The following is a 16,047-nucleotide window of genomic DNA, read 5'->3' as shown; positions in this document are numbered from 1 at the left end:
TGAAAAGTGAGGATATTCGATATTTATTAAAAGATGGACATAATATTTATAATAAAAAAACTCATTTACGAATTTGAAATGTTTATTAAGTTACACTATTACAGTTTTACTTACAAATGGATCATCAGTCTTTTGTAGATAATTAAATATTATTAAAACTAAAAAAAAAATGAATATAGCTCTCTTTTGGCATTCTTAATACTATAAACTAAAAAATATAATAAAACAAATAAAAATAATAATTCTTCTGGAAAGTAACAAAAAGATAATATTACTTTTACGGCTAGGTAAGAATTTACTTTATAGTAGGTATTTATAGAACAATTTAAAATCTTTAAAAATAACAAAATCTAGTTATACTTATATTTGGCACTTGCACCTAATTTGTCAAGAATTTCGTTTTCCTTAGAAATATCTAATTCATATCGTAAAATTCTTTACATGTTAATTTTAAATTGCATAACAAGAACATCATCTTAGCAATTGTATCTGTTTGTCTACTGCGTTCCTTTGTCCACTGGGCGTTTATTAAAGAGACGCGCGGCGCGGCGCGAATCGCGGGCCGGAAGATAGTTTGCTCTCCGCTCGCCCTTGTCCGTTCAGGTCGGGCGCTCGTCCGCCCATCGTCGTACGAATCGCCACTCTGACAAAAAGCCTGACAAAAGCCGGACAGGCCAAACACGTACATATTTGGCCGGACGCGACTGCAAAAAGCCTAACATGTCCGGCTAAAGCCGGACACCTGGCAAGCCTAGCCACGGGGCACACGAAAATAGAATGTATATAAAAAGCGTTACTAACCTATTCCGTCGTCGGTGGTGGGCAGCGGCTGGCGCGAGGGAGAGGTCTTGTGGTGGGGCTGCGGCTTGAGCACGACCGCGGGCACGGCGCCCTCCTGCGGCGGGTCGCCGTGGATGCGCACCAGCCACCAGTCGGGGCGCATCTGCCACGACTCCAGCACCTCCACCTGCTGCCCCTTCGACACCGTCAGCTCGCCGGCGCCGCCGGACGTGTGCTCCGCGACCACCCATGTCATTTCCGGTCCAGCCTGCAAGACGTTTCTCGTTAATAAAATGTACCTATCTGAAACCTAATTTCCGATACCTGCGAAAGACGCCTATGACACGTAGACGGATAAATCGATTTTACAGTACCGTTTTCGCTCGTACGGCCGAGCGAAAACACGGTTTTTATATCTTTTGAAAAGGTTTATTCTTAAGTATACATTATAGGTAATAATAATAACTTGTCTTAGCATTGAAAAAATCCTATCATTATCCACGAATACTAAATAAATGTATTTTCAAATCTAATATTAAGTACTAAAAATAATCTTAAAATTTTAATGACACAAAAGAAAATGTTTATTAACACGTACATAAGCGTGTCAAGTTTACAAACCCTTAGCTTTTCACTCTTAAGCGTCGTGTTAGGTAAATTACGGGTCAAGATAAAAATGTATTCAAGAGATTTCACACAATTTTCTGGAGTGTACATTCAGTGTGCATAATAGACGGTATATTTTGTGAAACGACGTTGTTTCTGAAGTAAACGAACTGTTAAGACTTGAGAGCAATGGCGATAGGTTTTGACTGTAATCTCTCCTGCGTGAAGCATAACATAAACACGAATTTACTCACGGTAAATATTTATGTTACTGAGCGACATGAAGGCATTATATTATAAAAGCGTTATTTGAGTTTATACTGTCAAGTTTAAAACAAGGCGAAGTGCGAAGTGTTACCAGGTGGTTTATTTAATATGCATCAAAATGAAACAAACACATGAGTAAATTGTCATACTATATGTATCAATTTGCCATAATAGACGGTCAAGAGCAGTAGGATCGATGTCAACTCTATGAGCTTATTGATAAGCAAATCAACTAATAAGATAACAGCAATGATAAGCTGTCTCTCAAACATATACATATATGTATATAGCATTGTTTCATAATATAGGGGCAGTGGGCAAAGTGGGTGGAGGAGCATTTTATATGTTTAACTATAAGCTGTGGCCCGCGGTTTTACTCGCAGAGCTCCGTTCCTTTTAGTCTTAGCTTGATAATATATAAGCCTTCCTCGATAAATGGGGTATCTAACACCGAAATAATTTTTCAAATAGGGAGATTAGCGTGTTCAAATAAACAAACAAACTCTTCAGCTTTATAAATCTTGTTTAATTGTTTAATTAAGCAATATAACAAAATTGTTTAATATAACGAGGCTCAATCAATACTTTTGTTTGAATTCGTATATTTTGGCTTTATTTTTATACATTCAATTGCATAAAAGATTAACGTTACTATTTGATAAAAAAGTTATTTTTTTTCAAAAATAATATTTATGTTTTTTTTATTTACTTTTTGTTTTTATGTCGTCGTCGTATGTATATCGTCGTATAAATCCGTCGTATCCATAAACCAAAATCCCACCAAAACCAATATCTACCAAAATCACTACGACATTCGAATCAACTCTCGGTAAAAACCACACAGATAGGGATATAAAAGTTTCAAAACAAGATCAAACTGACGATAATCTAAAGATACACATATGACGTAGTAGGCAAAAGATAAGAAAAATATTGACGACGAAGGCACAAAATTAATATAATGAAGCTAATGAGACTTCTTATAGGGTAGGTACCTATACATTGTACAGTAGGTAACATTGTACCTTTGATTATTATTTACTTGTCGTACCTACAAAATTAAACAACATTTACGATTCAACCAAATCTTAGTCGTAACTAGAGCTATTTAAATACGTAAATGGGCTGCATACAAGGTAGTCCGGAAAATAAACATCACACACCACACCACACAAGTACTGACTGGTCACGGCGGATTCGCCTTCTACTTGAACAGATTCAAGCTGAAGGATAATCCGTCGTGTCTATGTCAGCCTGGAGTTGAGGAGACGGTTCCTCACCTGTTACTCGAGTGCCCAATTTTTGCAAGCAATAGATATGCTATTGAACAAAAATTGGGCATAGCGATGACGGGTGAGAATCTGCCTTCTGCCCTGGGGGACAAGTGTAGGGATGCGTTCCTACAATATTGTAGAAATATTGTAGTCGTAACTAGTCAACCAAAGGAATAGTGTGTGATATTAGTTAGCTCTTTACTGTGATATAGGATTAAGTTGAGTGTTTTTGTGCCGTGTTTTTACCGAATTTTAAATTTTTATAATAATTTTAATTTTACAGCATTTTTAGCAATTATTGTATAATATTTTAGTCATTTTATTTGTAATTTAATCCAGTATTTTTTATCTTGTTTTAAAGTATTATGTTATATTGTATTTTTTTATTGTATTTTCATATTATCCATACAAAAAAAAAAAATAAAAAGCAAAAAATGTCTCTGGACTATAATCCAGAGGTGGCGCGAACACCCAGTGATGACGGGTGCCTTTAAAAAAAAAAATACGTAAATGGAAATATATTTAAAACATGATAGTTTATCACTAGATGCTATCTATCTTCATAAATATCATTCAAAATAACATACAAAGTTATCGCTAAAAAGTTTCCAATATTCCGAAATCGAAAACAATTGATATACCTAATGGCTGTATCCGATATTTAAATTCGTTTATTTCGTTATAAATGCGCATACAGAATCGCTACGGTTCAAGGTATTTTGCATAATTTCTAATAAAGTAATGGCAGTCGCTACCAAATGTATTCGTGTATTAAATTACATATGAGAGATTATAGGTAATAAGTCATTGGACACCCGACTCATGTTCATAGTTCAGTTTATAGCAGATTCAATAATTGCCAACGTAACCATTCATTATTATCGTAATCGCCATCCGGTAGTTAAATTCAATTTGGTCAGTTTTATTCGATAGACATAAAAGTTCAGATTTTCCAATATTTTATCCAGTCACTCGATGAGTTTGCTTTCGAGCCCCCATTGTTTTACACAATATATTCTGTTTAAATATTTTCTGTAAACAGAAAAGCCATTTTAATCAAGCGCAGCTTACGTACCTACGTACAATACGATTTTAAATTATTATATTGTTTTCCTTATCATATTATGTTATTGAATAAATATTTATATTTTCCTTAAATGATATCGAAATGCTTTGACAACTGCTGTTTATTATTTGTACCACAGCATAATAATATAATTATTATTGTACTAGAGGTCCGCCCCGGTTTCGCCCGTGGTACATGTTTACGTTTTCTCTACATAAGAACCATCCTCGTACTTCAAGGAATATAATAAAAAAAGAATTATCGAAATCGGTTCAGCCGTTCTCGAGTTATGCGCTTACCAACACATTTTGCGATTCATTTTTATATATAAGAAGAAGAAGAGAAGATTAGTGGCATTTGAATATTATTATAGTAGTGCAGGAACCAACGCATGAACGTTTCTATATTGTTTTATATGAATCGATATTTCGGTAAAATTGGAAACTGAAAACCTTCAATAATTTCAATATCAAATCCATTACGTTAGATGGATCGTTGAACAGACTATAATTATCTAGCAGATCCTCGGCCACTCGCGGACCTTGAACAGATATATTTCCATCGCAAAGAGTCGAAAGCGTCAGTGGCTTGTACATCTTTAGTTGTGATTGATAACAAAAATAGCGATCGCATGCCAATACATTGTTTGAACATAAGTTGGCTTTCGATTTAAATCTTCTCAACGTTCAATACAAAATTGAACAGAATGTGGTATTCGTAACATTGTCCCGATTATATTAAAATGACGATAAAGACATAGTTTTTGTGTGGGGTTTAACTCTTTATTTTAATTAGATAAATAAAAAATTGTATACTAAGTAATTAAAACAGTATTGGGATAGAGACTAAGGAAAATCGTGTACAACATAAACAGAGTAATCGAATAACGGAAACATTGTACAACATGTAGTATTAGCTATTTACGATTCACATTTTATGGTTATTACGAAATAGTTCGTACATAATTTTCCGCATAAAGTTTTGTTTACATTTACTCTTTCAGCCGAATTGAAAAATTGAAATCTATGCAAACAAACGGTAAATATATTATGCAGCCCTTTTACGAGTTACGAGATGTTCGTATTTTAAGTGGCGTCGACCTGCAAAAAGAGCATATAAAGTTTGTCGGTGTATTTTTTGCGCAGAACAATGTCGGTGAGGCAATGGCATAATTTTGGCGCATTAAGTCGCAGTCACCTGGCGCTGGCGGCCACCCTTGAGCAGGCGCGCATTGAAGGAGCTCGGCGTGTCGATGGTGTGCTGGCGCGCGAGGGCCGCGTGCGGCGCGCTCACGGAGCTCTGGCGGAACCACGGCAGCGAGATCTTGCGGCGGCTCTTGTGTTGTTTGGCGAGCGGCGCGGGGGGCGGGGTGGTCGTCATCGCGGCACGTGGCGCGCGGGGGCGGTGCGGCCCGCCTCGTCCGGTGCGGCGCGCGGCGCTGATGCCACTGCCGCGCTCCTCGCCGCCCGCCGCTATCGCTCGCTCCGCTCACTCACTACGCAGCCTCCGTATCGAGCTATCTTAACGAATTCATTCTACTCGAGTCCTTACCGAAGGACACGCTTAATCCGTCTATGTTCAATGACAATGTCGACTCCGAAATGCGTTACGCTCGCTTTACATTTTTTGTTTCCTTGACGAGCAAATTTCAAATTGAGACAAAAAAATGTAAAAATATAAAGAGTATAACTTACAAAGAAAGTTTACCGCGCAAACTGTATTCATTGTAGAAAAAACGTAAATCCCTACTAATCCCTACTAATATTATAAATGCGAAAGTAACTCTGTCTGTCTGTTACGCTTTCCCGCTTAAACCTCTAAACCAATTTTGATGGAATTTGGCACAGACAATCTTTAGACCCTGAGAAAGAACATGGGCTACCTTTTATTGCGAAATATGTACCACGGGCGAAGCCGGGGCGGACCGCTAGTAATTAATATATGTACTTCCAAAATAAAAATTAAACAACACAGAAACAATAACTTAATAACTATGGATAAAAACTTAATAACTATAGATGTGCGCATACGAGTATGTATAACGTATACCAATTATTTAAAGCGCACAAAGTTCATTAAGACCAAGCAATTAGTTAAAAGTTGTTTAGTGCTGGAAAACTCAACATCCAAAGTTCACGAAAGCGTTCAATTTAAACTTTACTTTGCTAGAATTTCATAATTACAGCAGATCAAGGAACACTATTATAGGAAATATAAGTTCTATGATAAACGGTTAATCTGCGTCAATACAGTACTTATAAATAGGTACATACACATTACACACTCACATTATAACAAAAACGAATGAGCTCAAACAAAAACTTACAACTTTAATCACAAACATTTGTGCAGTAAGTATACATCAATAATTCGTAGCTCTAGCACAAATTGTAGCGGCGTAGTTTCACGGATTTATTTGAAATGTATTTAATCTATAATTATGCAATAGTTTGATTGATAGATTGATAGATTAAACTCACAACTAATTTCAAAAGCTCTTCTCAAACGGCTAATCCCATTGTAATTGTTTTTAGTGCAGTAATATGAAGGTCAAAGAATAGGTATTTTCATCCCTATAAATGTAATGTAAGTATTTTTAATTTTTAAACCTCTAAATATTCAGGATAAGCCTTAACACTACAGGTAGATATGTTAAAGGATCGGTGGAATTATCGCCACGCTCAAGCATGAAACTTTAAATACAACGGAGACAGGGACATACAAACGTGTCGACAATACTTTCTGAGCCAATTTGTAAAACGACGTAGAGTTCGCTCGTTGCATTGTTTCTAGCTAAGAATGGTTAGCTACATTCCGTTCATGAATCAATAAATTCTACTGCACGAGCCGACCGTCACCGTAATGGACATATGAATTGGAGTTATGAATTTCGGATCAGCATATTTGCTTCCAACGTTTCATACAATTTCGTAACATTTCATTTTACAAAATTTAAAAGCACGTTGGACATGTTTTAATCACAGGCAGGTGGATCCTTTATATGAAGAGTCTTTTGTATATTCAATGAATTGCTTTTATAGGAGAGTATTTCGAATTTAAATAGAGCAGTGGCTCAAAAGTGTTAAAGGATTTCGGAGAATATTTCAACAGTTTAATAGTATCACTCGCTACAGTTTATAAAAGAAAGGTTTTCAATGTCTTTCAGTTTATAAAAATTAAGTATTGTGGACAATTACCTTATGGTGAAAATGTATGTCATATGTACAACATTCACCCTTGACCCCGTTCTAAAGAAAGCTCGAATCGCCATAGCGCAAATATTAGTCGACTTGACGATCGCATATAAATATATAAAATAAAAGATTATTATGAAAATTAAATAAAGTTTCATAACAAAATACAAGTAACTTAAAATCGAAGGAAATGGAGCGAATCATTTCCAATACCTTCGGGGTAATCACGAGTACGCGCTCATCACGTCAGCCTTTCTTGTTATTTTAGAGAAAATTTTCTACGAAACGATTCATGCCGCTCGAGCTTGGTCACCTTTATACTATGTACAAACCGCTTTCTAGTAACTTATCCAGTTTTGCGATATATGCATTTCCTATGGCCATTTGCCAATTTCTTTATTCTCTTTGAAGCTTATAATTGGATAGCAAAGTTTGACGTGAGGGTGGGAGACTGAATCCGAGTCTCGAAACTAAACTTCACTATAACGGCTTAAGTATCGTGAACTTTAAAGGAGGTCCTTCTAAGAATGTTATATTAATTATATGTCGGAGACGGTCAATAGCGCGGATGTAAAACGACTCGAAGCACGAGTTCAGGGAGGTGGCAGCACAGTGAAGTTGGCAGCTTACTTCATGCTTGTACCGGGTCGAGCCGGTGAAGGCTCGCCCTCGGTACAGCACTTCACATTCAAACATCGAAGAGTTCAGACCTTCCACTACTAGGAACTGTTAACCTTTTCTTTGCTAGTGTTTAATTTAAATGTGTAACGTAACGGTTATTAAAAGTGATTGTATTGTAAAACTGACATGATTAAAAAGAGCAACTATAGAGTTTCTTGCCGGTTCTTCTCTGTAGATACTGCTTTCCGAATCGGTGGTAAATAAAGAAATGATTGAGTTTGAGGTGTTTCTTTGCTCGATTACCCAACGCAACGCCCACAGCTTGAAAATAGATTCACAATCTACATCTTGCTCCGACATCAGAATTGGGATCAAATCGAGCAAATGAGAAAACACGTGGCGATAACCTCGATACGATAACCTGATTAAAAGTCAAAGCGCCGCAACCACGTGGCACTTCGATCCAGTTTCAACGGGAAGAAGCATCCTACAGATCTACGAGCATACGTGTCACTGAGCAGCTGGTGACAAAGGGAGAGCTCGTTATGTGCGGGCAGGGTGGCAACTTCGCCTCGCGCTGCGCGGATGACACTGCCGCTCGCATCACCGCGTCGGAAGCCGTATCATCGAGAGCAGCGCCGTGTCATCATGTCGTGCACCGTGCCATTGCGTCGAGCGTCCGGCTTCGAGCATCATGCGTCGATCGTCGAGCATCATGCGTCGAGCATCATGCGTCGAGCGTCGAGCGTCATGCGTGGCGCCATGTGGTGCTGCATCCATACTGTGCGCCGCTGCACCAAGCTGGGCTCCGCGACACCACGCCAGGCGGTGCGCATCCACGCCAGGCGCCGCAATACCACGCCGGGCGTCGCGCTACCATCACTACCATCAACACGTCGAGCCTGAGATCACCGGAACCAGAGCGACGTGTCGACGTGTCGTGTAACTATCCTTCAATCTCATACAAAACCGGTCAGTAGATAACATTCCACTTTGAGTGTACAGTTAGATAAAGTTTCAAAATGTAGTAACTTTTTTGAAAGAAAAAGAAATTTATTGCCAAAAACATTAGTTACAAAATTTATTTTAAAATTATAATTGAGGAAAATGGTCATAGCCTCGGCAACATGCTGCACAAAAACAGCGCTAATTTACAGGCTGTACCGAATGTAATGATTACAGATTTTGTTAAAAGTTGTCGCCTACAAGGCCAGTGTATTATAGTTTAATCTTATTGCATTACATTTAACTCAACTTATTTACGCAGTGTTGTTATTATTAGGTCGTGCGATATTGCTTTACGGTTTTGTAGTTAGTTAAAACTTATTCTATTACATTCAGCCCATCTTAGTTACGCAGTAATAAATTATCAGTACCTATTTCACTTATTCAGGGACGGCTTCACTTTAGTAGGTAATTCACGTAATTTTAAAAAAATACTTTGTGGTGTAAGCACTGCCATCAAGATAAATTAAGTAACGAATTGCTTTACTGTTTGTTATTTTGTGAGCTAACACTAACAAAGAAAGCACATTAATTGGTACACTGCATCCAGATCCTTCAATCGAACGTAAACAATAAACATTCACTTGTCCGTGTATCAGAACAAAAACAGTATGCGAATTACTTTCAAATTAGTTTCATAACTACCCGCGTTAGTTTCTTGACTACCCGCATTAATTTTTTAAACTACCTGCGTTAGTTTTTATTTAGGCTATAACCCTTGACAAATAGCTATTAATTGCTACACAAAGACAGCCTTATTGCTATTCGATTAAAAACGAAAAGTAATGCGTTAACTAGTGCATTAAGAGGTTTATAAACTTTTCGTAGGTTTTATTTAAGGTGATATTTGAGGTTAATTTCTTAAAATAATGTTGTGAACAATTCACAGTATGCAGTTTTTACAATATGCAGTTTTATGAAATGTTACAGATTTACTTTGATCGAATAAAAAGTAAATCGAGGCATTTATTTTGAATTTTTACTTGGAGAATTTATTAGGTCCTTATTTAGGCAGTTCATAATACAATGTCGCAGATAATTAGCGTGTTCAAATAAACAGCTGGCCTAAGATAAATGTTATGATTGGAATACGGGTCTAGATTTAGTTTGAGTACGTAACTTGATTGCTTTAAAATTATTTTAACTATCTCATCGACGTTTGGGTCCGTTCAATGTTAAGATATTAAGACTGTTGAAAATAATCTTAAGGTTAATAGCGCCTTTACAGTTTACATACTGTCGTCAGATGTCTGTTTAATTGCATAGAGAAAAGAAAAACCCATCCAGGTTTTCTGAAGGTTTTTGAAGTGAAACTTCTTTATCGGGGTTGAAAAAAAATTTAGCGTGACATTTTTCCGTTACGCACCATTTTTTTTCTTATCCCTATCACGCGTGATTCGACATATTTCTGTAAAGTTGCATATAGTAAATTATTTTTTGAAAAATAAGGTCATAAAGAAGTTTCATTTCTTACGTGTGTACACGTACGCGTAGTACACGCACATATTTTTTGTTTTTTTAGCTTCAAATAAGTCCTAAACGTATCGTATTCGATAGTACCTAAACCTAATCGATTTACATCGATGGTACCTAATCGATTTACATCGATAGTACCTAATCGATTTACATTGTGTGCATTTAATGTAATTTCTTGATAATAGTTTTTGTGACTAGATGCAGTTTAACATCAACTGAATACATCAATTAGGTAGTTGTACAGTAGTTGTTGAGCAGTTCAATCTTATTACGTTGAAACTAAAATTTAGCTCAGCCCTTTTGCCGTTCGATATTAGATTAACAGATGAGTTTAAGCCTACACTTATTAATTGTTTTAAATTAAGTTTTCAAAAGCAAACATACCGTTAGGAAATTTAGCCACATGTAAATTTGCCGATAAAAAAGGGTTTTGAAGTGTTTCTCGCGATTTTTATTTGTAAGCAGATATGTTAACACATGATTACTTTAAATTCAAGTTGGTAAATATTTAGTTGAGAATAAGCTTTTACCACTTTTGAGTGTTTTCTGCGGTTCAGTTGCGAATTATTCGTTTTAAACTTTTTAAGATGTTATTTTTGTGCTGTTGTCACATTTGTTGAGCAAGCTGCACAGGCTATCACTATGATAGACTTGGGAGGTATAATTCAGTAGAGTTGTAGTGGAGTATAGTTGTAGCATACTGATGGTTGTGTTGTCTCGTACGTTGTGAAGTAAATGTGTGTTGCGTGAAATAATATTGTGATGGTTTAAATGTAGTTCGTCGAAGGATTGTGGTGTTCTATCTGGCATGAAGTCTAGGATAGTAGATGTGTGTTCTGAGTTCTGACCGGTCAGGAGGACCGGGGCAGTATGGTTACCCTGTAAGGTCAGTGTGGGCTGAGGCAGGATGGTAGTTATTTTGGTATCCCGAGATGAATTACCGTAGTAATGTAGTGTGAGAAATGGCGTACGAGGACGCATGATTGTCGGTATGGCTGTATAGGAGATAACTTGAGTTTATTAAAACGAAAAACGATAAGAATATTGATTCTGTTGGATGAGTGATATTCAGTTCAGGTTTCACTTTTTTTTACTGTTGAGCTATTGAATCCTGTAAACACCAATAATCACTTTGAAAAGACAGATTTTGTTTATACTATGTTCGGGTAACTTCACCTTGTTAATATATTGAGGATGCCTGGGGGCCAAGTACCACTTGAAGTTGATTAATGTTTGAAATTTGAGTTTGAGTTGAGTGATAGCGATGAATCTTAGTTCGGTTGGTCAGAGTGTGCCAGTAGTCATTTCGTAGCCGTAGTCCGTTGAAATCGGTGTCTGCTATTAGGAGTTATGGCTGCTTATAGTAAACCGTGGATACGCGGTATTACCGTAGTCCGTTTGAAATCGGCGTCTGCTATTAGGAGTACAGATAGCTGCTTGTAGTAAACCGTGGATACGCGGTGGGCGAGTGACGCTGGCGGAGGTTGGGTCTTGTAGAGACCATTGGAATATGGGAGTCCGTGGGACTCGGCATTCGGAGGAATGCGTGTGGAACAAACATGAGGTTTGTTGTGGGGCTTAGTGAAAAGCCAGAGTTTGCATTCGGAGGAATGCGTGTGTGTTGTTGGGCTTAGTGAAAAGCCAGAGTTTGCATTCGGAGGAATGCGTGTGTGTTGTTGGGCTTAGTGAAAAGCCAGAGTTGGCATTCGGTGGAATGCGTGTGTGATGATGGGCTTAGTGAAAAGCCAGAGTTGGCATTCGGTGGAATGCGTGTGTGATGATGGGCTTAGTGAAAAGCCACAGGCCTCGGATAAGATTCATGCTCTAGTTTTTTGTGATACTTTAATAATGATCTGCTGATGACAATAGCAGTGAAAGTGGTATTTGGTTGCTTAAGCGTTATTTTCTTTTAGTAGTTAGTTCATAAATTTAATCGAAATGATCAGGATTCAATGTTTCATTACTTTAATCAAAATGGTTAATTTCAAAGGGTTGAAGTTGGAAATTATTTTAGGATATTCAAATTAAGAAAAAAACCTGTTTTCATATGAACTTAAATTTTGTTTTGAGATTCTTTGCTATAGGACGTTTCTTGTACAAATTTCATGATTCTGTGTTCACAAGAAATATCCTGAAGGTATTGGTTCCTTGTGTCCCCTGCGAATGTCGAAAACTGCTATCTTTTTGATCGACTGTTATAACTTTTCAAAGCTTAACGGATCGATGGTATGCGATATGAATTTCAAAGGTCTTGATAGATAGACTGATAGACTTACGGACAACTAAGTGATCTTAAGGATCTTATCTTAAGGGTTTAGTTTTTTTTAGTTTTGTGGTTTAAAAGCCTAAAAATTAGATATCAGAGTTTAATTGTAAAAAATTTGTCAGGATTGGCCGAAGAGCATGTACTGTGCGAGATGTTTTCTATGTTACAGCACACACATACACGAGGACGTGTACAGCGCAGGATGGCCGTGTCGGAGACGGTCAATAGCGCGGATGTAAAACGACTCGAAGCACGAGTTCAGGGAGGTGGCAGCACAGTGAAGTTGGCAGCTTACTTCATGCTTGTACCGGGTCGAGCCGGTGAAGGCTCGCCCTCGGTACAGCACTTCACATTCAAACATCGAAGAGTTCAGACCTTCCACTACTAGGAACTGTTAACCTTTTCTTTGCTAGTGTTTAATTTAAATGTGTAACGTAACGGTTATTAAAAGTGATTGTATTGTAAAACTGACATGATTAAAAAGAGCAACTATAGAGTTTCTTGCCGGTTCTTCTCTGTAGATACTGCTTTCCGAATCGGTGGTAAATAAAGAAATGATTGAGTTTGAGGTGTTTCTTTGCTCGATTACCCAACGCAACGCCCACAGCTTGAAAATAGATTCACAATCTACATCTTGCTCCGACATATATAATAATATGATACGTACCATCATACTTTTTCTGTCGTATTAAAAATGTAAAACTCAAATAAGATCAATAATATACTGAAAAGCTGTGTGTATTATTTATATTGAGTTACCAGGATATTATACAAATATTTTTTATTTCATTAAGAACAAACAAAAACAAACTTTACACTGCGATCAAGTATCAAGTCATTAGTTTCACTCGTTATAGTTGCAATATGAGGTGTTGTCGAATACTCCTGTTTCATATTTTAATCAACGCCAATTTTTTACAGGTATGATTTTCGTTCATAGTTTTTTTTACCCAAACATGAACAATCCCAAAATGAATTTTCAGAGAATACAAAATAAAAACGTTTCTGAATAAAGTGAATTATAGTTTACTTTGTGTTTTCATTCGTTGCATTAATTATATCACGTTACAGTTTGCCTTGTTATAAATAAAGAGAGCAATTGCTCCATTTTACGACCACAACATTGCTATAAAGGTCAAAGAGCAACGTCATCCACCTAATTTGAACGTTACTAAGCTGAAAAAATCAAGAATAGATTCTCTTTGATACATAGGTTTTGTTTGAAATTATTTGTCGAATGCACAATTGACACTGTATCACACGTGTACAATTTAAAAAAATCTTAATTTGTCACTAAAAAATCTTTATAGTTAATATTAAGGTCAAGCGACAATAAGCTCGAGAGCTCTCACGGGGTCTATTATAATGAAGCGCAAACTGATGAAAGCTTGTTCAGACACCACCATGTTGCTCCTCTAATAATCTTCTTTTTTAAGGTAGATGCAAACACGCTGAGCCAGGTTTACGAACTAATTAAAACTTGTTCCCGAATTGATTGTGTTGCAGAAACTTACAAAGTTTCCCTGCAAAACTAGTCATGTTTTCAGGGAAATTTTCAGTTATTTTGGGAGAGACGAAGCATCGTAAGCTTCAAACACAAAAAAGTAAAGTTCATGCGCTCTGCATGTGCAAATGAAAAAGAATTCTAATCACCAGCTGTATTGATACGGTGGAAAAATAACGTCTATCTTTTTAAACAAACGTACTGTAAGATGTAAAATATTTTTGTTGTGTTACAACTAAATGAATTAATATGTGTCTAAACTTGTCTTGTTTGCATAAAGACAACTTTATTATTAATTCATCTCTTAACACTGAGGCTTCTGACATAATTAAGACAGTTTACGTAATCTTATTATAACTTCTTAAATGTTATATCGCCACTTTATTGGAATGTCAAAAGTTTCACACAGTCTTTAAGCTACGTGAGCGTCGCAAGGAGGAAACGTAACGAAGACGCAACGATGTATAAAGAATGGGGTCTTGAGCACTTTTATAGTGCTTATTATAAGAATAAAATAAAAATACTTGTGGAACACTCAATATTGTACATTGTAGGAGAATGCTGTCGTCCGCACTTTGAAGATAAACAAGCTACAAAAACTTATTGCACCACAATTCAATTATAAAATGTAGTAAGAATGGAAAATGGTTTCTTGGTGTAGCACGGTAGTTATTTTATATTCAAGAATACAATTATAATAACGAGAGCTCGCAAATTAAAATCATTAATCAGATAGCGTACGGCGAACCATTCAATCAAACGTTTAATTTGAATTCACGGTCTATTATGGATATAGCGGATAGCTAATATACCTCTGAATACGTTCGCACATTGAAATGATATTGGGAATCGATGTCCATCCCCAGCGTTATTGCGATTGAAATTCAGGATATTTGTAGACTTGACATGTCCACAGAATTCAGTTGGAGTGTATGTAACGTGTTTAATATCCGAACTGCATTCGAGAGCCAAATTAACGTCTCCTTCATTGTGAGTTTGTCTCGTCCGTCCAGATGGTGCAGGGGTTTCAAAGGATTCAATACGTTCAGTGTATGTTCACATACTGACTCTTAGAATTATTGATCCAATATTATACTTCCCATGTAAATTAAATTTATTTATCTGATTTATCCCTTAACCGTAATAATATTCCTTATACATTTTTACTCACTTTACCAATATTAAACTATTTTATTACTAATAAACCAAGGTTTCACCCAATACAGCAAATAGGCTTAATTATAATTAATAACAGCGAATGCATTGTTCCACCGCATATTTAATTATTTCGGTATAATAATAATTATTCGGCAGCAATCCATTGATAATTATAGAATGTACAAAATATTTTTAATATGGAATTTTTGGAATTCTATGAATAATCAGCCTACGTTTGTTTCGGTATGCCGCCCCTGTCTGCCACCCGAAAATACCACTATCGAGCCCATATTATTGATTGAACCAAACTCATGAATCTCTCTGAATTGTGGAATAATCTATAGTACTTGCAATTGCGACAGCATGTAGCCCATTTAGATATACACTTTTTTCTCATAGTGAAGAATTTCCTGACAAAGGAAAATCTAGATGGCTTGTTGCCATCGCATCTCTTTAGAACTATTTATTCATTTTCTATAACGAGATTCTGTTAACAATATACTAAAAAATTCGATGCATATGTCATATAAATAACACATTTTTACCTATAAGCCCAAATGGTATAAGCCTAAATACTTTTTACTTTTTAAATGTTAATTCTATTAAAATCTATTAAATGCAATAAAACAAAGCTTCGTGTCGTTTATAAATCAATTCGATTAGGCATATAAATTAACGGTAATCATAGAACGCAAACATTTTACCCTCCTACGCTTTCAAAGAATTTCTCACCCCACTCGCTAATATGACGAATACCGACATTCACAACGTAAGTGCCTCACTGAAATGGGGTTCTTATTCTAAAAGCAAACGTAAGGAAGTGTTCTATA

General features: G+C 36.5%; 1 protein-coding gene across 13 annotated transcripts in view; it reads right to left on the bottom strand.

The window, feature by feature from the left end:
- trio (trio Rho guanine nucleotide exchange factor) overlaps positions 1-16,047 on the bottom strand; it is a 110,216-nt gene that overhangs the window by 50,944 nt on the left and 43,225 nt on the right. For all 13 annotated transcript variants that reach the window (XR_016456910.1, XM_090103495.1, XM_090103498.1 and 10 more), the window contains one exon: positions 802-1,048. Coding sequence is in view for 12 of the 13 variants with exons in the window: in XM_090103495.1 (XP_089959621.1) it covers positions 802-1,048 (247 nt within the window). In the remaining variant the exon portion in view is untranslated. The remainder of the gene's footprint in view (positions 1-801; positions 1,049-16,047) is intronic.

Source organism: Colias eurytheme, chromosome 1 (assembly GCF_061535395.1).
Source record: "Colias eurytheme isolate Ceu_HAF_F1 chromosome 1, ilColEury1 Martin Lab GWU primary, whole genome shotgun sequence".
NCBI classification, from domain to species: Eukaryota; Metazoa; Arthropoda; class Insecta; order Lepidoptera; family Pieridae; genus Colias; species Colias eurytheme.
The sequence above is the reverse complement of the archived record's forward strand: the minus strand, read 5'-3'. Positions and strand labels throughout refer to the sequence as shown.